General features: G+C 49.4%; 2 protein-coding genes across 11 annotated transcripts in view; one reads left to right on the forward strand and one right to left on the reverse strand.

The window, feature by feature from the left end:
• Positions 1–19,263, reverse strand: Nacc1 (nucleus accumbens associated 1). Of its 3 annotated transcripts, none has more exons than XM_075976703.1 (6): positions 19,131–19,263; positions 5,544–6,455; positions 5,258–5,431; positions 4,102–4,207; positions 3,908–4,005; positions 1–2,827 (listed from the first exon to the last, which is right to left on the reverse strand). In XM_075976703.1, the coding sequence occupies exons 2-6, from the start codon at positions 6,445–6,447 to the stop codon at positions 2,565–2,567; spliced, it is 1,545 nt and encodes a 514-aa protein (XP_075832818.1). In that variant the 5' UTR covers positions 6,448–6,455; positions 19,131–19,263; the 3' UTR covers positions 1–2,564. The 3 variants fall into 3 exon arrangements, with proteins under 3 accessions (XP_075832818.1, XP_075832817.1, XP_075832819.1); XM_075976702.1 differs by lacking the exon at positions 19,131–19,263 and adding an exon at positions 18,848–19,046; XM_075976704.1 differs by lacking the exon at positions 19,131–19,263 and adding an exon at positions 18,502–18,593.
• The window catches only part of Trmt1 (tRNA methyltransferase 1), a 13,935-nt gene continuing 5,086 nt past the window's right edge, over positions 17,784–26,632 (forward strand). Inside the window, exons 1-7 of one of the 8 annotated variants that reach the window (XM_075976700.1) lie at positions 17,784–18,145; positions 19,994–20,269; positions 20,460–20,542; positions 20,975–21,166; positions 21,801–21,856; positions 22,090–22,232; positions 22,493–22,680. In XM_075976700.1, coding sequence (XP_075832815.1) covers positions 20,985–21,166; positions 21,801–21,856; positions 22,090–22,232; positions 22,493–22,680 — 569 coding nt within the window. In that variant the 5' untranslated portion in view covers positions 17,784–18,145; positions 19,994–20,269; positions 20,460–20,542; positions 20,975–20,984. Of the gene's footprint in view, positions 18,146–19,993; positions 20,270–20,358; positions 20,543–20,583; positions 20,685–20,889; positions 21,167–21,800; positions 21,857–22,089; positions 22,233–22,492; positions 22,681–26,632 lie in introns of those variants that run through there. The other 7 variants (XM_075976699.1, XM_075976694.1, XM_075976698.1 and 4 more) reach the window with 7 other exon arrangements.

The following is a 26,632-nucleotide window of genomic DNA, read 5'->3' on the forward strand; positions in this document are numbered from 1 at the left end:
TGTTACAAAGGCGTCTTGTTTATTCTTATCAGCATCACTGACTCTCAGGGTTCACATTTCCCAACACCGCTCCTCTCCGTACAGTAGTTAATGTGCAATCTCACTTGTGGGCCTGGGAAGGGTAGGGGCTTGGCTCCGGGTGGGAAGGGCATTGGCACTTCACATGGGCCAGTGGGTGATGGCTGTCCCCATGAGAGGCGTGGATGGGTGGGAGGGTAGCCACTGGGTTTGCCCCTAGTTGTCTTTCCTGCTAGGTGGGTTACTTTTTCACTCTCCTGGGTGCTTGGGGTGGGAGCATGCAGCTCTCAGGAGGGCAGAGCAAGCAGCTGACCGCCAGAGGAGGGGCGCAGGGGTGGCTCCTGAGGTAAGGCACAACCCTGTCTTTGGCTCTCCTAGTGAGTAGTTTTCTCCCCTGCACCCCTGGCTTTATACCTCCCCCACCCCAAGCCCCGGGAGTCAGGGCCACCTCCTGAGGTGCTTGGAACCAATGGGCTCTGCTGCCCACTCTACAAGACCTCTCAGTCCCATGGAGCTGCCCCCTTACTAAGTCTGGGCAGGGAGCACAGCCTACCCTCACCATGGCCAGGCTCAGCTGCTTGCCAAGTTTCCAGGAGATTGTGCTTTGGGATCTTCGCTGGGGGAGGTGGGACAACAGGCCAGGACAAGGGTAGAGGGAGGGGGTATGACTAAGGTGCTTGTGCTTTAGCTAGGGGTGTCAACTCCCCTCCGCTTGGTCACCCAGGGCTAAGGTACTGGGGGCCAAATCAGACCCAACACCCCACCCTCACTATCAGATGTTAAGAGGGACCCTGGCAGATTAGAGGGTGCTGCTGGCCTGGAGGCAGGTCTCCAGATCTGACTCAAAAGGCTCCATCCCACCTTCTCCAATCCTGCAACTCCTTGCCTCTGAAGAGGCAGCTAGAATGCAGAGTTGGGGAGAGGGAAGGAGGTCAGGGCTAGAACAGAACCAGTGAGATGGTGAAATGACATTAATGAAGGGAAGGAGTAACAGAAACCCTGTGCTCACATATTAAACTCAGAAACCCAAGAGCTTGCTCCTGGAGAGTTAAGAGTGGAAAGGAACGGCCAGAGAAAGCTCCACAAACCACCAACAATGGATGTGGACCCTGCCCTGCCTCATCCCCCAGGAGCGGGCTTAGCCAACTGGGACCTGTGAACACCCTTAAACTGTAGTCCTGGGGGAGAGGAAGCTGGTTGGATCCACAGGAGTCCTGGGGCACTGGGAACGGGCCCCTGTGGAAACATGCACCCACATTCCACACACACACACATTCAGTTTTCCCTGCATCCTGCCTTCCACAGCCCAGGGACCCAGGGGACCTCAGACACATTCCCATTGATTTGAAAAATAAAAGGAAATCTTATACTTCATTATTTCATTCGCTAAAAAAATGTTTCAAAAAGTTATGTACAGGGGGTGGGGGCTGGGAGCCCTGCCCAGGGTCGGATGGGAGAAGGGCAACAGCCTCCCAGCCTGCTCCCTGGTTCCGACCCTGGTCTTGCTGCCTCATGATCTTCATGTTTTTAAAAGCAAACACTCTACGCACGCACACACGCATGCACGCACGCACACCCACAAATTCTGCCAGACTGGAAACCTGTCCTGAGACTCTCGTCTGCCCACAGGAGCACTGCTCTCTTAGAACCAGCCTCTTGGGCTGAGGGAACCCATAGAGGCAGAGCAGGGTGGGATTAAGAGGGGTATGATGGAGGCTGCTACAGAGGGTCAGTTTTAAGAATTTCTCTAAGCCCTTTGGGCTTGTTTCCTCATCTGCAAAGTAGACAGTCCCTCTTGGCCTCACCTACCCCAGCCCCAAGGTGCAGGGACAGACGAGAGGGACAGGAAGGCGCTTTTGGAGACATGGAAGCACTGGGGGTGGTGGTGGGAGGGGTCCTGAGAACCCCTGGGCCCATGGAGTCCCAAGCAGACACAGTGAGGGGCAGGCTCTTCTTGAGCTCTGCCCATCCCCTAGCCGGGCCTGGTGCTGGGAAATGCCTAAGAGGAAGGGGAACCAGGGCTCCCCATGAGTGTTGAGGAAGGTCACAGATCCCACCTGATGCCTGTCCTCTCTTGACCCAGCCCAGTTTGCTTTGGGGAAAAGGTGTGGGATGACAGGGAGGCAGAGAGGCTGGGAGCATGCAGCACCCCCTGCAGGTTCCGGGGACGACAGACAGTAGCTCGTGACTAAGGTGGTGGGGGTATGTGTGTGACAGGAGGGGGAGTGTGACATCCATGGGAGGGTCCTAGGCGGCTACTGGAGGACCTCCTCTGAGGGGGCTGTCTGTCTGTCTGGAAGCTGTAGTCTATGCCCATCATGTTCAGCTCTTTCTCACTGTCACTGAGAAAGCTGCTGTAGGTGCTGCCCTCTGCTAGGTGTGGTGGCTTTGGTCAGCCAGCTACGGCATCCTGCTAGAGGGCATGGAGTACCTCCTCACAGGTCCTGAGGAGGGACAGACAGTAGATCGTGACCAGGTGGTAGGTGGGGGTATGTGATAGGAAGGGGTGTGTGACATCCTGTAAGGGGAGGGATGTCACACATATGTTACTGGAGAACCTCAGCCGAAGGGCCGGCCTCGCCATCGTGGCTGGCTGTCTCGAAGCTGTGTTCCATGCTCATCATGTCCGGCTCTATCTTGCCAGTGTCGTTGATGAAGCTGCTGTAGCTATCACCCTCCACCAGGTGCAGTGGCTTGGTCTTGGGCAGCCAGCTTTTACGTACCACTCGGCGGGCATTGGTGCACATGTCAGCTGCAATGGCGTTCATCTCGCTCTCCTTGAAGTTGGGGGCGAAGTTCTGGCAGTAGTCTGTGGGAGTAGAGCAGGCAGCTCGGGCCTAGACTCCTCCTATTAAGTCTCCCAGCTTCTATGAATGTCCGGTGGATACCACTACCTAAACCAAACTTTGCTGCCCACCTGGGTACCCACCGACTTAGGGACATGTAGTATTGTAAGATTCAAGGCCTGGGAGACTGCCAATGCAAACCTAGGCATTCCCTGACAAGTGGCTGCCACTGCCAGACTTGCCCTTTGATAGGTTCTGGCTACCTCAATCTTCTCTTGACTACCATGGACTGAAATCCTCCTTGACAAAGGCACTCAGGTCCCTTCCATACTATATGCCAAATGAAGAATCCCTATTTACAACCCCTTTCTCAATAAGCCACAAGAGAACCTCAGAAATGCCCCCCCACCGCCCACTTTTCAATGTAGTTGTAGCTGACCTTGAACTCTTTATGTTCCTGTTCCAGCCTCTTGAGTGCTAGTCAGAACACCCCCCAGCCTTTTGGTTTTTAAAGACAGTATTTCTCTGTATTGCGTTGCCTATCCTGGAACTCATTCTGTAGACCAGGCTGGCCTCGAACTCACAGAAATCCACCTGCCTCTGCATCTGCCTCCTGATTGCTGGGGCTAAAGCAGTGTGCCACTGCCACCCAGCCAGAACCCATTCCAAGTTTTAAAATGTATCATTATTTGGATATGTGGCAGAGAACAACTTGTAGGAGGGCTGCAGGGGATCAAACTCAGGTTGTTCAATTGCTGAACCACCTCTTTGGCCCCAGACACCCCACCCCCTTTTTTGAACCAGGACTATGTACAGAGACTCTGTCTCAAAAAAATCCAAAACCAACCAACCAACCAAACCCAACCCCACCCATCCGTCATGTCATACATTGAAGGAAAAAACAAAAGTCCTCTGAACAGTGGTGGTCTTTAATCCCAGCACTTGGGAGGCAGAGGCAGGCAGATTTCTTGAGTTTGAGACAAGCCTGGTCTACAGAGCAAGTTCCAGGACAGTCAGGGCTACACAGAGAAACCCTGTCTCGAAAACCACAAAAACCAAAACAAATCCCATCTGCCAACCCCAGGCCCCAGCAAAACACTCACACTTGACAGCATGGAGGACGCGACTGTCTAGCGGCTTGCGTCTGGGGTCATTGGTGGAAGAACGGATGCCAGTGCCACAGCTATTGGCCAGTGTGTTCCTGGAGGTGGGGTAGAGGTATGGAGGGCATCAGCGTTCCTGGTAGAGGTGTGAGAAAATCTGTTCCTCTACCTTGGGACTCTCGGGTGTATCTTACCGGTCAAAGAAAGATGCCAGGAGCCTCCGCAGCAAGACCTTGTGCCTCGTGCCTGCACTGACGTGGCAGTTCATGAGCTGTGCCCTTGTGATGTACACATTGGTGCCTAGTAAGAAAAGTCATATGATCTGGACCCAAATCTCAACTCACTTAGTCTGAACACCCAAGTGTGACATAGGCACTCTGACTCTGAATACACCTAGGTAGTAGGTACAAATAAGATGGCAGAGGCCTAGAAAGACTCACACCCCGAGGTCCCTATTGCAGTGAGCCCCAGACTTCTGGCCCAGCCATACTCCTCCTCACTAGCTATGACCCCAAAACCTACAAATTGGTCTTTGATGAGAAGCAAATCAATTTATCTCTCCTCCCTCTCCCTGCGCCTTTCTTTTTGGTTGAGACAGGGTCTTACTATGTAGCCCAGGCTGGCTTCAAACTCTGAATCTAGGATCCCAGATGTATTCCACCTCCCCTGAAGACTGCTTGGTACCACTCTTCTTACCCACCTCCCTTTTGTGGTGCTGAGAATAAAACTTGGGATCTAGCTGGTCAGTGCTGGCACACGCCTTTAATCCAATACTTGAGAGGTAGAGGCAGGTGGATCTCTTTGAGTTCCAGACCAGCCTGGTGTACAGAGTAACAGCCAAGGCTACACAGAGAAACCCTGTTTTTATTAAAAAAAAAAAAAAAAATCCAACAAAACTTAGGATCTCTCTAGTATGCTGGTTCTGTACACTGAGTCATACCCCACCTTAAGCTCAACTAATTTTTTTGACTCCTTTTTGAGACAAGGTCTCATGTATCCCGACTAGTTTCAAATTTGCTGCATAACCAGGGCCAACCATGATCTTTTGACTCTTCTGCCTCGACCTCTTGAGTACTGAAATTATAGATGTGTACCATCATGCCAAGTTCATGTAGCGCCTGGTATGGAATCTAGGGCTTTATGTATGCTAGGTAAGGAGTCCCCAGACCAAACCCATCTAATTCAACACTTCTCGTCTGGACAGCTGCTACCAACTGCTGTCCAAATGGGAACTGAGGATGTCAGCTGCCCTGGGACACACAGGTAGACGGCTAGTTTGTAATAACTGTGACATGAGACCAGAGGTTGCAGAGCCAAGGGATTGGAGGGACTGAAGTACAGTCAGCACACCTGTCACGAGCTCCAGCTTCTCAGAGGGGTCACCTTCATCATAGAGCTTTGGGTGGCAGCGGTTGCCAATCTGGTTGATAAGTTCAGCTGGGAGAGATGCCAGGTCTTGTCGTACCCGGATGCGACTTCGGGACTCGAGGACCACCTGCTCAGGGAGGGCTTCTACTTTCTCAGCTGTGGAAACAGGGGCAAGTGTATTTATGTCACACACATACAGACAGACAGAAAGACACACACACACACACACACACACACACACACACACACACACACACACAGTACTTACCTGACTGACCAACGTTCAACATACTGTACATGGTGTACATATTGCAGATCTGACGGTACTGCTCATCTGTACCCTCTTCGCCTGCATCTTCCTCTTCGTCCTCCTCATTGTGGTAGGAGCCAGGGCTGTCACTGGTGTAAGCACTGGAGGTACCTGGGCTGGTCCGCTCTGACATGCTGGGTCCACTCACACATCCCCCCACTGCAACCACAGCCACTGCTGCTGTAGCTGTGGCCACTGAGACAGGTTGGGGCATCCGGTTTGGGGCCAAGTCTGGTGTGGAGAACTTGGCCATCTTGCGGCTGCCATTGTTGCTACCACTGCCTCCAGCCTCCTTCTGGCTGCTATCCCATAGCCTCTTGGCCATGGGTGTGCATTGCACGGAGTCCAACTCCTGTTCTGTCTTGACCCGTGACACAAGGGGCAGTGGCGTGCTACAGGCTGGCCAGCCCAGTGTCTGCGCTACAGGACTCTGAGGCTCTGAGGATGGGGCCTCCTCCGGGTGCAGGCCCTGGGAGTCGCAACTTGGAGAGCTAACTTTGAGGAAGAACTCGGTGCCCTTCTCCATGATCTCCTGGATCTGCAGGAAGCCGGCTGTGTAGATGAGCAGGAACTGGTCCCCCATGTTCATGCTCAGCCGGCCTGTATAGCAAAATGTGAGGATCTGCTGGAATGACTGTGGCTGCACGGCGGCTGGCAGTTCCACCACAGCACTGCGGCTGCTGTTGAATAGGTCCCGGAAATAGGAGCTGCTGGCGGCCAGCACAGCACGGTGGGCCTTGAAGGCATGGCCCTTAACCACCACCGACACATCACAGTATAGTCCCTGCAGCCGCTGCTCATTGAGGCACTCGAGGATGCTGTTGCCAAAGTTTGGAATCTCCATCTGCAGGGTCTGCGCCATGGCAGCAGCTGCATGAGGACAGGAGACAGACACTGGACAGGTCAGATGGCAGAAACCAACATATGCCCTGTCCTGCCTTGGCAACCTCCCTTCCTACATAAGAGCTTGTGGGAGCCACAACATTCACATGGTAAAATCTGTTTAATATCTAAGAATGCCAGTGCCACTTCCACTTCCTGTCCCCACACAGCCCTGCCTTTATGATAGTCATCCCATGGGTATCTGCAGGGTCCTGACTGTTCGGGGGGCACTATAGATACCGGAGTCCACATCCACTCAAGCTCTCTTTCCTGTGCTGCTAGGCAAGTGCTCCACCACTAAGCTTCTGGGTTTCACATTACTCAGCTGGCCTCAGAGTCTTGGTCCTCTTGCCTCTAAACCTGGGGTTACTGATGTGACTCCATATATTTTAAACAATCTCTAGAGGACTTGTAATACCTGGTTCAATATAAGCACTATGTAAATACTTTCCATATTCAAAATACGTGTCTGTTGTAGACAAGTTTCCCGTTAGAGCTGACCTAGAACTCAGGGCACTCCTCCTGTCTCAGTCTGCAGATTGCCAGTATAATAGGTGTAAACCATCATACCTGGATTTAAAACTGGATTTAAAATATTCTGGGCAGGGGCTGGAGAGATGGCTCATTACTTAAGAGCACTTTTACTCCTGCAGAGTTTGACTCCAAGAACCCATACAGTGGCTCCTAACTATCTAAAATCCTAGTTCCAGGGGATCAAACAGGCACACATATAGGCAAACACCCTTATACATAAAGTAAAAAAAAAAAAAAAAAAAAAAAAAACCACAAATAAACCACATTTAAAATGTTTAGGGCGGGCTGGAGAGATGGCTCAGTGGTGAAGAGCATTGCCTGCTCTTCCGGAGGTCCTGAGTTCAATTCCCAACAACCACATGGTGGCTCACAACCATCTGTAATGTCTGGTGCCCTCTTCTGGCCTGCGGACATACACACAGATAGAATATTGTATACATAATAAATATATATTTAAAAAAAATTAAAAAAAAATAAAATGTTTAGGGCAGTGCTGGGGATGGAATCCAGGGTTTTACATAAGCTGGGCACATGCTCTACCACTGAGTTTCACCATCAGAGGAACTCTTTCTGGATCTTTGGTTGGTTGAATGTGAGGATATGGGACCGGTAGACACTGGGAGCAGACAGTCAAGATCAAAGATCAGTCTCTTGTACATGAGAGGACGCAAGTATACTGCACCAACATTCTTACATTCTATTAAAAATGGCCACTGGTATTTCCACACCACTTTCTACAGCCCAGAATATGACCCTTGGCACTCACTGATCATGCTGCCAGTCACTATGGAAACATATATTCAAACCATAATGCAAAACAGTTATCACCTCACACTGTAAGGCTTGAAAGCAGAAACAAAGCAGGTAAAAGGCTGGGGTATGTGAACGAGGCTCTAAGTTCAGCTACTTCCATTCCCACTCTAAAATAAGGCAGGCAGTACCAAAGGTGAGAACTCTAAAACTCTTACAATCTGGTGAGAACATAATGTGGGGAAAGTACTTGGGAAAAGTCTCAAGATTCTTCATATGATAGGAAAAACCCAGATTTTAGAAGGACCATATGACATATGATTCCATGAAATATCCAAAACAGGCAAATCTATTAAAACATAAAACAGATAGTTGCAAGGAGCTGGGAAAGAAGAAACGGGTTTGCTCAGAACAAAGGGAATGTGTGCTTATTCTTGGTGTAACAAACTATCACTTTAAGTTAACAATGAGCAGGGCTGGATGGTTCAGCAGTTAAGATTGGCTGCTCTTCCAGAGGATTCTAGTTTAATCCCAACACCCACATGGCAGCTCACAACTGTCTGTAACTCCAAGATCTGACACCTTCACACAGACATAGATGCAGGCAAAACACCAATGCATATAAAAATGAAAAAAAAAATCAACAGCTGGGCAGCAGCGGTGTACACCTTTAATCTCAGCACTCGAGAGGCAGAGACAGATGGATCGCTGTGAGTTCGAGGCCAGCCTGGTCTACAGAGCAAGTTCTAGGACAGAGCTACAGAGAAACCCTGTCTCAAAATAAAATAAAATTAAAAAAAAAAAGAAAAGGTTAACAATCAATCACTGATAGATCATTACCTAACTCTGAATACATGAAAGATCATTACAAAGCCCGGTGTGGTAGACCTAGCAATTCTGGAGGGCACAGTGGGGGCGGATCCACTGAGCCTAAAGACAGAGGCTAGCCTAGGCAATACAGACCCCATCTCAGTAGCTGTTACAGTTTAAAGGGGTGGTGCATGGTAATCACAACAGAATTGTTGGACAAAAACAACAAAGAGGGCTGGGACAGCGCACTGGCCTAAATGAGGCCAGTGTGCCACCCTGCCAAATCCCCAAACAAACAGAAAAGGAGACTGCAACTGATTTCCTCTGCACAGAACTAGGAAACTGTGTAAAGTACATTTTTTTTTTTTGTTTTTTTTCGAGACAGGGTTTCTCTGTGGCTTTGGAGCCTGTCCTGGAACTAGCTCTGTAGACCAGGCTGGTCTCGAACTTACAGAGATCCACCTGCCTCTGCCTCCCGAGTGCTGGGATTAAAGGCTTGCGCCACCATCGCCCGGCTTGTAAAGTACATTTTTCTGATCTTAAATTTTGTATTTGTGGGCATACCGTTCATTTGCAAAAAAAAAAAATGTCTTATTGCTTTTCATCTGTGGATAGGTCTCTGCCATGTAACCCATGCTAGCTTTGAGCTTGCACCAATTCCTCACCTTCAGCCTTCTCAGTGCTGGGAGCCTCCACACCCAACTCCAATTCTTTCTTTCTTTTTTTGAGACAGATCTCATTACACAGCCACAGTCTAGTCTTGAACTCACACAGAGATCCACCTGCCTCTACTTCCGATGTGCTGGGATTAAGTTTACTTGGTTTATCTAAATGGTTTTTTAAGAAAAAGACTCAGAATAGAACACCCACATAGTTCCAGCACTCAAGAAGATAGGCTAAGGCAAGGTCTCACTATGTTGCTCTGGCTGGCCTCTCAGTATGTAGACCAGACTGGACTTAAAGAAATCTACCTGCCTCTTATTCCCACCCAAATGCTGGGATTAAAGGCATGTAGCATCACTCTGGGCTTTTTAAATTTAAAATTACATTTATTGATTGTGTTTTGCCTGCAAGTATATCTGTGCACTGCCTGTGTGGTTGGTGCCCTTAGAGGTCTGAAGAGGGAAATGGAGTTATGGAGGTTATGAACCACCAAAGGGGATACTTGAGTCCAACCTCAGTTCTCTGCAAGAGCTACAACTCTTAATTGCTGAGTCATCTTTTACACACACACACCACAGCACATGCATGGTGATCAAAGACCACTTTATAGAGTCAGTTCTCCTTCCACCTTTATGTGAGCCAGGGATTGAACTCAGGCTGCCAGGCTTGTACAGCAAGTGGTTTTATCTGTCTCACCAACACAACAAATCTAAAGATCTAGCAAACTGTCTTTGCTTCATGAAGGACCTACTGGGGCAGGAAGTTTATTGAAGCAGCTGACCACTGTGTCCCTTGACCCTAGGACTGGATCAGGTATGGTCATATTTGCAAGTAGTTCCAGTTACTCAGGAGACTGAGGTAGAAGGGCAGCCTGAACATAGGAGTTCAGGATCAGCTTGGGCCACAAAAACCAGACCTCTCAACTGTTTCTAACCCCAGTTCCTGGAAATCAGATGCCCCTTTCTGGTCTCTCTGGGCATGGCATGCCCATGGTACACATACATGCAGGGCATGCACAGAAAATATAAATACTCCCAAAAGTATTTTTAAAAAGATTTAATTCGTATTGCTTAAAATATAATCCCATGTCTAATAAAACAAGAATGGGAGCTCTGAGGCGTTATCTTGGCCTCCTCTGACAGCTGACCTCAGGATAGCCACAAACTTGGGAACTGATGTCACTGAATTTCAGATCATGATACTGCTGTTGACTCACTGTCTGTAGGAAGGGGGCTGGCAGGGTGTTTCCTGGGAAGAGACCACTTGCTCTTGGGGAAGAGGGCCTTGGACAACAGACTTGAGGTCCACCAAGGTCACACAGGTGCGGCAGTGGGTTCCACTCTTGCACCACAAAAACAAACAAACCAGCTCAAGATGATACCAGTAGTCCTAGTCCTAGCACTGTGTAGATGAGGTAGGTAACAGTGCTGGCCTGAGCTTTAGAGACCCAGTCTTAAAACAATAAATCAAAACACCAAAAAAAAAGGAAAAAAAGAAAAACTAATTTGTATGTTGAAATCCATTTCTAATTCAACAGTTAAGCAGGACTTTGGCAGACACAGTAGTACACATCTATTTTCTGGGCAGGAGGTGTCAAAAGATAAGTTTGAAGCTGGGGCTGGAGAGATGGCTCATAGTTAAGAGCACTATGGTTGCTTTTCAATAGGACCCTGGTTCAATTCCCAGTACCCACAGAGCAGCTCATAACTGTATGGATCTCTAGTTCTAGGGGATCTGATGTCCTCTTTTGGATTCTACATGCAGGCCAAAAGAGGACCTGTTTCAAAAAAAATGGGGAGGGGCAGGCTTTTGGGAGGTAATTAGTTCATGACGGTTTCACCCAAAGAAGCATGTTCATCCCTCTTCACTTCCACCCTCTACGGCCCTCAGCAAACAATGAAAACGAAGCCTGCAGTACCTTCATTTTGAACTTCCAGCTTCCAGGGTGTGAGCAATAAATTTCCGCTGGGCAGTTCAGTGGCAAAGTCTCTGGTTCCAACCTAAGCAGCACCAATGGGGATACATATATTCCCAGACAGTGTGAAGGAAAATAAACATTGATAGTAAAGAGAAAAGTGGTCTACTTGTATGGATCCTATAGTTTGACTTTTTTGCTGTTATTTTTTGGGACGGGATTTCAAGTTGCCCAGGCTGGACTCTATCTTGAATAGGTAGATAGAGGATGAAACTGAATTCCTGTCCTAGCTGCCCAAGTATGTGTATCACCACAATCAGCTGGCATCTATTTCTGTGGTCTTCTGTTTTTGAGACAGGGTCTCACTATGTAGACCAGGCTGGCCTTGAACACACCAAGATCTGCCTGCCTTTACCTCCCAAGTGCCAGAGCACGCCCCCCCCCCCCCCCCGAATTCATTTCCTTTCCCTGAAAGGCTGTCATTAAACCTATGGCAGGAATGGGATGAACAGCAGCTCCCTTTCACAGTGCCCGATAAAGGCTCAGACAAGCCCATCTCATCTCCCAGGATACTTCCTGAGATGAAATGAGCCTTCCTAACATTCAGTTGAGAAGAACAAGCCAGAGAAGCAAAAACAGAGACCTGGATCACACAAAGAACAGGGCTAAATTTGTTCCTGAGTTCTGTCCATGAAACGGATAATACCGAGGCAGTCAGGAGACCTGAATGGGCCAAGCTTTACCACCCAGAAAAGGAGTCTGCTGATTACCTGGGGGCCCTTACCACAGGGTCTCCAAAGGTCAATTTGATCTCGTTTTCCTCCTGCCCATGTCCCTCCCTCTTCTTCCTTCACCAGCTTCTCCAGGAATGGGCATCTCTGTCTGTTACCCTTCCTCCTTGCTCATTGTGGGCCCTGCACTCTAGCTTCTGCCTGAGGCAGCTCCAGATCCTTCCAGAGCCCAGCAGCTGTTCTGCCTGTCCTCATGGAGTCCTGGCCTGGGTAATGCCACCAAGTCTGATCTCAAGCCTACCCTTCCAAGTCACCGTCCACTCTGAGTGACTTCAGACCCCAAAGACAGAGCAGAGGAAGCAAAGTTCAAGTGCAAAGTCCAACCCTGAGGTGACAGGTATAACTAATAACAGTGGTGGAGTTGAGGGAGGATGGTTCCACTGTAGATGGGTCTTGCTGAGATGCACTGGAGACCATGTAGGACCATGGTAGCAAAAAAAGGGACACGATAAACAGACTTCTTTTTTTTTTTGGTTTTTTTTTTGTTTTTTTTCGAGACAGGGTTTCTCTGTGGCTTTGGAGCCTGTCCTGGAACTAGCTCTGTAGACCAGGCTGGTCTCGAACTTACAGAGATCCGCCTACCTCTGCCTCCCGAGTGCTGGGATTAAAGGCGTGTGCCACCATCGCCCGGCAGGACAACTTCTTGTTGTATTGAGACATGGTACATGTAGGTAGTCTGGCCTGGCTCTGGACCCTGGCTGACAGCACCTATAGATCAGGTATGATGATTGGCTATCCCCATTTATCAAGTCAGAAAACTGAGACTTTAGTCCTAGCTACCTGGGAGGCTAAGGTAGGAGTTCAAGGTTATCTAGCAAGACATAACAAAACAAACTGAACAAGAAAACAAAATCATCAGCCTGGTCTACAAGAGCTAGTTCCAGGACAGGCTCCCAAAACCACAGAGAAACCCTGTCTCGAAAAACAAAAAAAAAAAAAAAAACAAAAAAAAAAAAAAAAAAGAAAACAAAATCATGCCTGGAGAATTCACATCTCTTAAAGTCTGGAAGCTCCAGTCCCTTATCTGATTGTCATAGTAGTACATAGAATAGAAACACATCCTCTGGTAGATTTTTTTCCCGTTTTTGTTTTGGCGCTGGGGAAAAAACCTAAGGACTTTGCATACCAGGTTAGTGCTCTTCCGCCGAACTACACCTCTAGTGCTTCTTCTAGACCTTACATTATCTCTAGATGGCTTCTAGTACCAAATCTAATAAAAATTCAACATGAGTGATGTTCAAAGTCAGTAAGCTGCAGGGCAACAAGATTGCTCACTAGTTAAAGCTTGCCTTCAGAATAGTGACCTGAATTTGATCCCTAGAACACACATGGTAGAAGGAGAGAACTGACTTCCTCAAGTTATCTTCTGATTTTCACGCCCTGCCAAATAAACAGATTAACATTTAATAAAAAAGTAAATACAGTCAGGCGGTGGTGGTGCAAGCCTTTAATCCCAGCACTCAGGGACAGAGGGAGACAGATCTCTGTGAGTTTGAGGCCAGCCTGGTTTACAAGAGCTAGTTCCAGGACAGGGCTCCAAAGCTACAGAGAAACCTTGTCTCAAAACAAACAAACAAACAAACAACAACAACAATAACAAAAAACAACTCACAGACAGGGGCTGGAGAGATGGCTCAGCGGTTAAGAGCACTGACTGCTCTTCCAGAGGTCCTGAGTTCAATTCCTAGCAACCATGTGGTGGCTTACAACCACCTATAATGAGATCTGGTGCCCTCTTCTGGCCTACAGGCAGAATACTGTATAAATAAACATATCTTTTAAAAAAAACCCTCACAGACAAACGAACAAATAAAACAAACAAAAAAGTAAACACATAAAATCAAAGAATCTAGTTATATGCCCTGCTAATCACAGAATTTGGGAGACCGGACCGATAGCTAGATCCTGTCTCAGATGCTACTGTTTAAGGGGATACTGAGAAGAAACAAGTCTGTTCAGGGAAGGGGGTGCAGTTCAATGGTAGAATGCTTGCCCAGCTAGCACAGGCTCTGGATTCCATCCTTAAAATCACACAAAGAAAGCAAATGAAGTGTGTAAATGTTCAATGTAAACATAACACTGTTTCTGAATAGTTTTCAATTTATAGTCAACTATAGAGATATGGAACCTGCAAACAGGTATTTCTGTATTCCACTAGGCTTAAATCTTTGACAATGCTTGCCGCTGGTGATGCAGAGTACTACTGGCCTGATATCAGTCTATAAAATGGATTAACACATGGGCTGGTGACGTGGCCCAGTGGGTAAAGACATCTGCTGCTAAGCCTGGCAATCTGAGTTTGATCTCTAGAACACACAAGATGGAAAGAACCAACTCCCAAAAGATACTGTCTCAAGCCGGGCGGTGGTGGCACACGCCTTTAATCCTAGCACTTGGGAGGCAGAGGCAGGCGGATCTCTGTGAGTTCGAGACCAGCCTGGTCTACAAGAGCTAGTTCCAGGACAAGCTCCAAAACCACAGAGAAACCCTGTCTCGAAAAACCAAAAAAAAAAAGAAAAAAAAAAGATACTATCTCAAACAAGCAGATGTTTGAGAGAGGGAAAGGGGGGGGTAAAGATAGAACAACCTCAGTTCTTAGCTGAATCAACACTACCAGCTATTATTGGTACTGTCTCTTTTGCACCTTCTTGTCTGTAAATTCTGTCGTCTTATGTCTTTCACTATCCCCTGGAACCTCTGCTGTTGCAGGGATTACCCATCAGGCAGGAGTCCATAAAGGTTGGTTCCTCAGCACTTTCACAGCTTAGTTCATCACACAGACAACAGAAAACTCCTATACCCCCCCCACACACACCGCAAACCGGACACCAGGTCATTCTTTTGTTGTTGACAGGGTCTCACTATATTGCCCTGGCTGGCCTGGATTCACCTGCCTCTGCCACCTAGTACTGGGATTAGAGGTGTGTATTACCATGTCTGGCCACCAACTCAATTCTTGGTGGTGGGGAGCCATCCTACACAACTGTGTCTTGAGTCAATAAGCAATCCTGGCCTCCTAGAAACCGGAAGTGAGTGCCTTTACTCCCACCTATGACAACCTAAACAGGTCAGGCACGGCTGTGTCCTTATTTTTCAGCTAGGCAAACAGAGGCCTAAAACCTCAGGGTCTCGGGGCTGAGAAGAGGGGCCTAGCAGTGGCACCTGACTCTTCCATCATAATGTCCACTCCTCTTCCTCTGTTCTGTTCTCTTAGAAAGCACCAGGCCCAGAAGTCCCATAGATTCTAATTTTTGCACCTCTGCTGAGGCAGCGCAGAGGAGAGCAGACAGGATGACGAGCATCCTTGGGGCACACAGACTGTGACATGTTACTTCTGACCTGTCGGATTCTCTCTCCCAACCCTACCCATCCACAGACAGAGAAGACACCATTAGCAAACAGGCCACTACTGCAGGTTTCAAAAAGAGGATTATATTGAAGAAAGGACTGCTTCAGTTTTATCATGTGCCAGATGGTGTTGAAAACACACAGGGCTGGCTAGTCATGGGCTTGAATGAACTCAAACACAGAGAAGAGCTCAGTGTAAACCAGGGGTAGAAGTCTGAGGATAGAGTGGAAAAGAATTCACAAGAAGGGGACACACTGCCTGAAGGTCTGCAGCTGGGCCAGGCAGGTGCTGTTTCGCTGGCTCTGGCAATGAACCCCTGGGTCAGAGCTCACTCACCAGCCTTCTAATGGGCCCTGTACAGCCCAAGTACAGACTGTTTTCCAGAAAACCCAGTTCATGAACCTGAGGTAGGTGGTGGAGGACAGATTTTAAGACACCCTGAACGGCTGGGCTGTGGTAGCTCATGCCTTTAATCCCAACATTTGGGAAGCAGAGGGATCTCTATGAGTTCAAGGCCAGTCTGGTCTACAGAGTGAATTCCAGGACAGTCAGAGCTACACAGAGAAGCCCTGTTTTGAAAAACCAAGGTGGTGGGGGGCACTCTGGATGTAAATCAAGAGATATCAACTTTGCCTGGGGGTGCTAGGGAGACCCATGAGATCCTCTGACAGGGTTCTTCTTTCCTGTGGCCAGGATCTCTGCCCCACACCAGGGGTCATCCCTCACTCTACCCTCACAAAGACAAAACATTTTGGTTACTCAGCAGGAGCCTGGCGCACACTCAATAAAAGCTTTGAATGTGTTATCCTCATCCAGAATACCCGTCCCCCAACCAAACTTCCTTCTAATTCAGATCATGGTTCTTCTTTGACAACCCAATGGAAATATCTTTGCCTCCACACTACTGATCATCTCCTCGCCTTCTTGAACTAGTTTTCTCCATACTTTGGGGGGCCATTTCCTTGGTCTAAGTATGGTCATCACAATCTGAATAGGATTCGCCAAAGCCAACTTCTACTGAATGTGTTACTCAGAGCAGCTCCTTCAGTCCCAGCAAGGGAATGGGCAGAGAGCACTGAAATCCAGCTGTCCACTTCAGCCTGTCTGCACGTGCTTGTCTCGGGTTCTCACTGAGAAGCAGGTATGACCAGTGCATCTTCTCTTCTAGCTTCAGGTGGAGGTGCCATCTCATCATTTCTGCCTCCACACTGCAGGGCCAACAAACTCCTACCAGTTCTGCATTCCAGCTGTGACTAGTTGACACCATATGTCCTCAATACCCCACCCAGCTGAGGCCTGGGAACAGCCAGTCTATGCCCATGCAGATTCTCTTGGTCCAACCAGGCAGGAAATAATTGTTTGTCCTTCAACAGTCAAAGTGCAAGACTGCAGCAAGAACCGGTGGTCGGAACACAAATATAAAGGTTCTGAGGGATACTAGTCCAACTAACAGTGACAGCTGGTGGAGCAGGAGGGGTTCTACTGGAGACAGGGCTTTAAGGAGAGCTGCAGCAGCAGCAGAATGGAGAGAACAATGCCAGCCCCATCCGCTGCTGGTCCAGCCCCCAGCCCCAACAAACCAAGAGACTAGGGCAGGGGCAGCTGTTGGTGGTGCTGGTCTGGAAACTCCAAGGAGATAAGGGGACAGGGAGAAAAGTCATCATGAACCTAGGACTGGCTGGTAGCAGTCACACAGAAGTTTGTGGTTTCGCCTCTGGTGTCCAATCAGTCACCAGGACATCCTGTGTGTGGTGGCTCGTGCCTATATAATCTCAGCATTGGGATGTTGAGGCATAAGGGCCATAGTTCAAGGCTAGCCTGATCACACAGTAAGTTCAAGGTCAGCCTGAGCTACAGTAACACTGAGACTGTTCCCCCAACCAAAAATACTGAAATACAAAAATACTAAAAGCCTAACACACACACACTTGCCCATAAATACACTGTTCACCTTGCCAATTAGTCCAGAGCTGGAGCAGTCTGATAAGAAACCAAAGCGAAGAGAACAAAGTCTAGGCAAGCAGCACTCGGGAGGCAGAGGCAGGTGGATCTCTGAGTTCGAGACCAGCCTGGTCTACAGAGCTAGTTCCAGGACAGGTTCCAAAGCCACAGAGAAACCCTGTCTCGAAAAACCAAAAAAAAAAAAAAAAAAAGTCTAGGCAAGCAAAACAATCCCACTCCTGAATCCCTAAGCTCCACTTTGTAACCACCTCCAATAGCTGTGCCCCTGGCTCTCAGAGGCTGAACGGAGGAGAAAGAGGAGCAGGCCTCAGTTGACAGGCCCCTTCAACTCCAGGGAAACCTGATCCATCTGCAAGGGGATTGATTAAGCCACTCCGGGGAGCCCAGAAAAGGCTAGGTCCAAGAAGAGCCCATCAACAGGGAATCAGAACAGCAGGAATTTCTCTGCCGGTGCCCCTGGAGGGCCAACTCCATTTACTAGGCATAGGCCACAGTCTAGTCATATGACCAGGAACAAGCCCCGCCCCGAACCTCAGCTTCTTTCTCTGAGAAGAGAAAGCCTAAGACCCAGCGGTGGTGAGCAATCAATGAGCTTATTCGCTGGCCCGCTTAGCAACTACCTGGCCTAGAAGGAGCACCACGGAGGGAGGATGGCTCCAGAGATCTGGAGCCCCCAAGGCAAAAGTCAGCATGTGTAAGTGCCTGTTTCGTCTCCAAGATACAACAGAGCTTCGGGCACTCATCATTCCAGTATTTTACCTCCGAGGGGACATAGAATTAAGGCCCAAGCAGCAGGTTGGGCCTGGAAAGCTAGGGAGCATAGACAGGATTGTGAGGTCTCGTCTCCTAGACTTGAGCCCCCAGGTTCCGGCGCCAGAAGGTGGAGAACGAATACAGGATCCAGGTAAAGACCGCTGGGCTGGCTGCCTCCTTACAGGGTGGGTGGGGTGGGGGTGGGGGTGAAGAGTGGCCATCCCGACGGAAAACACGATGTTGGAGCTAGGTATCCGGAGCAACCCACGCAAACTCCCACCCACCCGCTGGCCGGTCCCTGCGAGCAGTTGGCCGAGGCTCCAGAGAAGAGGCGTGGGAAAGAGGAAACCCCCTGGTTCTGACCTGAGCAAACACTTGGGGAGGGGGGCGCACATCCCTTAGGTCACATTAGTTTTCCCTCACCTGCCCCCACTTTCCACCGGCCCAGCCCACCGGTCCTGCGCCTCCTCCAAACTCCCGACACTCAGTCGCAGTCCCCAGCCTTACCTGGCGCCCCCGGATGTCGCTTACCCCCACATCTCGGAGGCCTGACCTCGCGTGACCCCCTGCTAACAGCCCTGGGAGCTCCAGTCCGCCCCCACTCGAGCAGGCTCCGCCCACACCCACCAAGTCCGACTTCCCGGGCTTTTCCTTGCGGCCCCTCCAGGCCTGTAACCTGACCCGCCCACCCCCTCCCCTGCGCTCCCTACCTGTAGGCTCCGGCTCTCCCGGTCCCCTCCAGGCCCTTTCCCTCCGGCCGCCCAGCCTTTCCCCCCTCCCCCCCCCCACCGCCCTGGCCAGCCTGAGGCCTCCCCTCCCCCTCCGGCCTCGCCCGCCGCCTCCTCACGATTACCCCCTCCGGCCCGGCGACTTCCAGGAGCCCGCGACCGACGCCTCCCTCCGGCAGCCCTTAAACCCCGCGGGCCTGGCTCGAGGCTGGACGCCGTAGGCCGCCAGCTGAGGCCCGGCCACCTCAACCTCTCCCTCCCGCCGCTGTCAGCATCGCGGATTCGGGTTCTTGCTTCCAGCCGGGCGCCCCGGGGCCTCCCCTCTCGGCCGTCGGCCGGAACCTCGGATGTCCTCGGGCCGCCCCGGCGGGAGGAGGCCGGAATTGGGCCTGGGGCGGGCCATCTCACCTGCGCTGTGGCCGCGCTCCGGGGTCTCCCGGCGGGCTCCGCAGCGGCAGCTGGGGCCGGGCCTGGGCCCGGGGCGCGCCCCCCTGCGCCTCGGCCTCGGCCTCCGCCTCTGCGGCCTCCGCGGCCTCCGCCTCAGCAGCAGTGGTAGCCGCGGCGGCCATTCATTGTGGGCCAGGCCGCCCCAGCCGAGCGCCGAGGAAGCGCACGGCGCAGCCGGCAGGGAGGAAACGGCCTCGGCCCCGCCCCTTAGGCAAGCTTAGCTGCGCTCCGAGCGCTTTAGTTCTCGCCGGCTTCTTCCAGGAGCTCTCTTCTCTGGACTCTTAGTTAGTTGGGCGATTATGGGACGGTTTGCCCTGTTTGCTGTAACATGAAAACAGTGACTAACGACTGTTGTTCCAGACACAATTTTAAGCTCTTTATGGAAATGAGGTTTCATGGAACGGAGGAAACTCGCTCAAGATCACATAGTGGGAAGTGATTGAATGCCACAACTTTTAAACGGAGTCTCAAGAGGTCAATAAACCTAAGATTTAGGGTCCTTACGCGATGCCAAGTTCTGTTAGCATTTTGCACTAACTTGGATAATTATGTTTTATAACGTTAGAGCAATCTGGCAACTTTTCAGATGGAGAAAGCACTGGACTGGAGAGAATACTCGGCGAGTGAGTACGGCTCTTGCCGTATAGAGTTAAGTTCCCAGCACCCATGTCAGGTGGCTCACACTGTTGCCGTTAACTAGAGGGGCCATCACCTCTGCTCTTTGGGGACTTGCACACAAGCGCACATACACAGACGTAAAAATAAAATAAAACTAAAACAAAACAAGTACTGCCAGACCTGGTAATTAATGTCTATAATTTCAGCATCTGGGAGACTGAGGCAGGAAACTCCCAACGAGGTTCAGTGCCGCCCTGAGCTACATAGTGAGTTCCAGAACAACCTGGACTGAGAGTACCTTCTACATTCCATTGAGAGAGAACTTGCAAGGCGAGCTAAGACAACTCACACCACGGATGGCCACACTTTCCTGCCTTCACACTCAGAGGACTTATTGTCTACGTGGCTCCTCCGCACACTTCCCAGACATTCGATTATTTAATCTTTGCCCTTTTTTTGGAAACTAAGATTCTTATTTACAGGTAAGGGAAAGGAGAGCCTTACATTTTAAGTAACTTGCCTAAGAGTGTGTGGCGAAACTGAGATTCAAAGCCAGCGAATCCTATTCCAGAGCCCGAGTTAACCTGCAAGTTGTACACAGGAGACAACTTAAAGTGCCAACTTCCTCAGTTTTTTTGTCTGAAATTAAACGGCAATGAAATTCCCTTGTAGAAGAACTACATTATTGAAAATCACCCATGTAGTCTATTCCGCGCATTCCTTTCCTGGAAGAATATTGGTCCTGGTCGCCCACCGTAAGTAGTGTAGCTAATTGGCCAATTATTGTCATGTGATCGGCCCGCCCTCTTTGCCAACATGGCCGCTCCCAGGTTCTAATGAGGGAAGCGTGCACCGCGACTTGTTGGGTCTTGTGAGCAGAGAGGTGAAGCGGCCCGGGTGTGTGTGTTTGGGTGGATGGGTGGGTGGGGATGGGTCTGCGTCGCTGGCTTCAGGCTCTTCTGGGTCCAGTGCCTTTGGAAACGCAGGCCTTATCGAGGCCACTGGGTTTTAGGTCCTACTTTATAGATGTGTAGGCCACCCCCGCCCCGGAATGCAGCAGTCTGACCTCCCTGTGCCCTTTCCCTTCCCTTGGAAACGGCAGGAGGGTTGAGGCGCCTGTGGATGTCCCACGCCAGGGCGATCCTGTGGTTAAGCCGCCCTCTCCATCCGGCCCGCATCTTCTGTAGAGCTCAGTTCATGGAACAGAAGGCCCAGGGGCCACCCTCTCCGCCAGCGATGGAGAACGGCACACAGCCCTGCCAAGAGCGCCCACCCGCAGCCCCGGAGGCGACTATCACCGAGGGCGCTGCCAAGATCGTCTTCCCCAACGCCAACGAGGTTTTCTACAACCCAGTGCAGGAGTTCAACCGGGATCTGACGTGAGCAAGAGTCAGGGGTCAGCTTGGCAAAGGGGATTGGGTCAGTGAGGTAGAAAATATTGTGGAGTATCACTGCGGGACGCGAGCTACTCGAAGGCCAATATTCGGGAGGGAAGAGTTGGTAGGAAGGAGTTTTAATCCAAGGCCAGCATCTTGAAAGATGAAGGCATGCACCGGGGGTTTTATTGCAAGGGACAAGTTATATATGCCTTTTAGTGTTCTCTGGTGTTCAAGGCGTGTGACTCCCCATTTTCCTTTTCTTTACAACTCGGTGGTGGACTCGACTTCCCAGAGCTGGTTCCTGTAGTTGTATTCACACAGACTTGTTACTTTTCTGCAAGTCGAATTAAACATCAGTTTATATGCTTTGAATTGAGGGCTGAGGCCAACCTTGAAAAGGTCACTATCAGGTTTTCTGGGTTTAACGATCTAAAGCTACAACAGTTAACTCTTAGCCCTTGAGGTGGGACTCCTCTTTATCTAGAGTTTGGTGCAACAGGGAGGACATTTTGCATTAGGGAGGGACAACCACCTTTCAAGAAGGTTGAAGGGAGGATTTCAGACCTGGGCCACAGCTAACACCCCGGCATGCGGGGGTTTGCAAGCTGACCCTCCCCGCCATCCACTCTTCCAGATGTGCTGTGATCACTGAGTTTGCTCGAATTCATCTTGGGGCCAAGGGAATCCAGAGTAAGTGGAGGTTCGGGCCTGGGGGTGGGGGGCGTGTCACACTTCCCACTCTTTCCGCTCTCTCTTTGGGCTCCTGAATGTTCTGGATTCTCTATTCCTTCTGCCTTTCTCCCGGGGCTTGGGGAAAGACTTTTCTGCCATGTCATCAGGATTTTGATGATTTGAAAGTTACGGTGAAATTTCTTAAGAGGAGCGTTGATGGTAGCGTCTGGTTTTTGCCTGGGTGACTGCAGTCAAGGTGCCAGGAGAGAAGGACTTGCAGAAAGTGTCTGTGAACTTGTCCGAGCAAGAGGAGGAAAATGCTGAACAGGAAAAGAAGGAAACCCTGGCCTCAGAAGAGCAACCTCGAACAGCTGCCGTCGGTGAGATCTGTGAGGTAGGGCCTGAGTAAGCAGGGGCAGCTCAGGGTTCTGGGTGACAGGAAAGAGCCACGGAGCTCTTGAGGGTGGTTGTGGGAGATCTACGGGAGCCCAGAAGAAAGATGGAGACCTGAGCGTCAGCCAGGGAAAGTACATGCCAAGAAAGCCTTAAGACCTGAATTTGATCCCCAGAATCCATGGTGGAAGGAGAGAACTGACTCAGTAGTAAGTGAAAACTAAAAAAGAAGCAAGGCACGTCTTTGCTCACTTCTAACAGGAAGGTCTACGAGTGTTGGAAGGCCTGGCAGCCTCCGGTCTGCGCTCCATCCGGTTTGCCCTAGAGGTTCCTGGCCTCCGGTCTGTCATTGCCAATGATGCCTCTGCCCGGGCTGTAGAGCTCATGGACCGAAACGTGCACCTCAACGGTGTGGCACATCTTGTCCAGCCCAACCAGGCAGACGCCCGGTAGGTTGACTGGCTGTTGTTGTTGTCATTGCGGGGTGGTACTGGAAATGGAACCCAGGACTTCATTCATGCTAAGCAATAGCTTCCAATAGGTTCTAGTCAGGCCTGCCTCAAGCCTGCAACTTACACCTGGAATGAGGCTAACTGGGGACAACCTGGTTGGGGTAGCCTCTTCGAACTCTAATTCCCTCGTTTCTAAAAGAATAGTAATTTTACAGGAGTTATACAAAGCTATTTTTCTAATTTTTGTTTTATTTCTCTGGTTTGAGAAAGCACCAGTAGGTCCCCAGGCTTGTGTTGGAAGTGCTTGTACCCACCCAGCCACCTGGAGAGTCGTCTTCTGAGCCTGTCATGTGCTGAAATACATAGTCCAGAACTTGCTTTGTAGAAGATGACCTTGAATTTCTAAGAATTTAAAAAACATGTACTCATTTTATGTGCATGAGTGTTTAGCCTACACATGTGTGCCTAGTGCTCTAAGGTTAGAAGAAGATACCAGACGCCCTGGAAAGGGAATTAAGTTGTGAGCCACTGGGTGCTGGGAAATGCGCTCAGGTCCTGCAAGATCAACAGGTGCTCTCAACCAGGGAGCCAACTCTCAGGCCTTGTTTATTTTATATTTATTTTATTTGTTTGCTTTTCAAGACAGGGTTTCTCTATGTAGCTTTGGTGTCTGTCCTGGAACTCACTTCTGTAGACCAGGCTGACCTCGAACTCACAGAGATCCTCCCGATTCTGCTTCTCCAGTGCTGGGACTAAAGGCATGCATCACCACCACCTTGCTTTTTTTTGTTTTGTTTTGTTTTATTTTGTTTAAAATTTTTAAATTACCTTTGTTTGGTTTGTGTGTGTGTAAGTGTGTGTACATGCAGTTTACAGCAGTCATATCTTTCCACATGTGGGTCTGGGGATAAAAGTCCTATCCTAGGTGGCCCTGAAACTCTGAGATCTGCCTCCCAAGTGCTGGGATTGCTACCACCACACCTAGCTCTGACGGTGAGTTTCTGATACTTGAGTCTTTCTTTACTGAGTGCTAGGATTACAGGCGACACACCTGGTTTATTCAGTCATGGGGATCAGATGGAGCCCCGAGCCAGGTAAGCACTCTGCCAACGGAACTACATCCCCAGCACTCAAAGCCTCTCTCAGTGAGATGCTGTCTTGTGTAGCTCATGCTGGTCTCTCAATAACTGTGTAGTTGTGATCATGAACTGTCGATCTCCTGCCTCCACCTTTGTGCTAGGATTACAGGCTTGATTGCAAGATTTTTGGTTTTTTTTTTTTTTAAATGGTCTCACTTTGTAGTCCTTTATGGCCTGGAAGTCATAAAAATCCAGTTGCCCCTGTCTTCCCCCTGCTGGGGTTAAAGGTATGAGTTAGCACACGGGCCTCTAGCAGGATTCTTAAACAATAGAAGTGTACTGTCCAGACTCTGTACAAGGGTGCTGTTTAATGATGAGAACTGGGACTCACTACAGGGATTTGTTTTGACACATGGTCCCACCAATTTGAACTCATGGTTTTCTTCGTTTTCCAAGTAGTTGAGATTATAAATTTATACCAGAAATCACTTTGTTTCCTGCCATCTTAAGCCTGTATTACACTGCCAGTCTCTCTTGCCTCAGACTCTTTCTGGAGCCTGCTTCCACTCTGTCGCCAAATGCCTGCCCTTTGTCTTGTTTTTAAATTTTAAATATTTTATGTATCTGATTATTTCACCCGTATGTACGCATGTACACCAGATGAATGTCTGAGGAGGGCTTTGGATCTCCTGGAACTGGAGTCGTGGGTCGTTGGCAGCCACCTTGTGGGTTCTGGGCACTGAATGTGGTTCCTTGCACAAGGAACGAATGCTCTTTATAAGCTGTTTCTCCAGCTGTGTAGACCAGGATAGCCTAGAACTGACAGACTTGCCTGCCTCAAGGGCTGAGATTAAAGGTGCACACCTGGCTTTTGAAAAACTTGTTGTGACTATAATGCTGTGTGTTTGAGTAATCATATGATTTGAGATTTGAGTGCCTTGTTTTAAAAAATCAGTCTCTTACATGTATTTGTTTGTTTATTTTATTTATTTATTTATTTTGAGTCAGGGTTTCTCTGTAGCTTTGGAGTGTGTCCTGGAACTAGCTCTTGTAGACCAGGCTGACTTTGAACTCAGAGATCCACCTGCTTCTGCCTCCTGAGTGCTGGGATTAAAGGTGTGTGCCACCACTGCCTGGCACATGCATTTACGTATGGAGGGTACACTTGCCACAGCTCAGGTTAGTTCTCTTCCTACCATGTGTGCCCTAGGGAGTCAGGTTGTCAGTTTTGGTGGCTAAGTCATCTCTTTATAACCCCCTCAATTCACTTTTAAAAATTTTTATTTATGTATGTGTCTGTGGAAATGTATGCACCTTTGTGTAGGTACCCACAGAGGCCAGAAGAGGTTGTCTGATCCCTTGGAACAAGTTAGGCAGGTATAAGCCAGCCAACTTGTATGCTGTGAACTAAACTTGTGTTCTCTGGAAAGCAGCTCCCCATCCCTGCCCCCCCCCTTTTTATTTAGGCAGGGTCTTAACTGTGTAGCAGAGGAAGTCTCAAGCTCATGACAGTCCCTAACCTCAGCTTTACAGCTGCAGGGATTCCAGCTGTGTGATATGGGGCTTGCCAGCATGTTAGCCTTAGGTTCAGTTGGGGAACTGGTGTCTGTAGATTGCCCTAACCATACAGGTCTGTTATCGCCCTGCTGGGCTTGGTAATTATTTTTGTCATGAGAACATTGTGCTAAGATAAATGAAGATTATTATATCAATGGGTAGGACTAGAGAGAGAGCTCATTGCCTGCTTAGCCAGAGGACCTGAGTTCTGTTCCCAGCAACATCAAGACAGCCACAGAGATCTAACTCCCTTCCCTGTCCTCCGAAGGCACCAGATATGTACGTGATGCACAGGCATTGTGCAGATAAAACACCTTGTATACTAAACAAATCATTTTTTTAAGATGCTAACTGCTGTTGATTGATCTGGCCTTCAGCTCAGGTTTTTTCCAGCTCCCTGAAGTCTACAGGTATTTGTGTCATCGAAACTGGTTCTACTCAGTAGCATTTTTGCTGCTGTTGGTTTGCATTGGGCATCATCTCAGTTTCCTGGGCTGGCCTTGAATTTAGAATTTTTTTGCCTCAGCCTCACAGTAAGCTAGGTCTGCACTACCAGGCCTGGCACAGACCCGTTTTCTTGCTTCCCTTATTTGTTTGTTTATCTTTTACTTAGTGTCTGTGTGGTCATGTGTGTATTACAGCAGGCAAATAGTGGTTGGAACACAACTGTGGGAGTCAGTTCCCTTCCACAGGGTTTGTCCAACTGCTAATAGGTGTGTTTGTCCACTGAGCCAGCTATGTTTGTGATTGTGTGTATGTGTGTGTATGAGAGAGAGAGAGAGAGAGAGACAGACAGACAGATTTGTGAGCGTAGGTACTGAAGAGGTCGGAACAGGGTGTCCAGGGTAGTTGTGCTGAGTCATCTCTGCATGGGTGCTGAGAAAGAACTTAAGTCTTCTGTAACAGCAGCTTTCTGTCTTAGTCACCGAGCCACGTCACCAGCCCCTACAATGCAGTGTCTTTATAGCTACAAGAGCCTAGGGACGGTCCTTTATATTGGCTGTTATTTGTCAGGGTTATAGGTGGGGAGATTGAGACCTATGTAAAACAGAAAAATCTTTTGGTTAACAAATGGCAAAAGGAAGCCAGACGTAATGGTGAATGCCTTTAATCCCAGCACTTGGGAGGCAGTGGCCAGGCCAATCTCTGTGCGTTCAAGGCCAGCCTGGTCTACAGAGTGAGTTCATGGACGGCCAGAACTACATAGTGAGACCATCTCAAATAAAACAGAATTGAACAAACAAACAAACTGCAAATAACTAAAGGGGTTGGAGTTTAGTTCAGTGTAAAAACACTTGACTAGCATGCATGAA

This window comes from Microtus pennsylvanicus, chromosome 6, assembly GCF_037038515.1.
Source record: "Microtus pennsylvanicus isolate mMicPen1 chromosome 6, mMicPen1.hap1, whole genome shotgun sequence".
NCBI lineage: Eukaryota > Metazoa > Chordata > Mammalia > Rodentia > Cricetidae > Microtus > Microtus pennsylvanicus.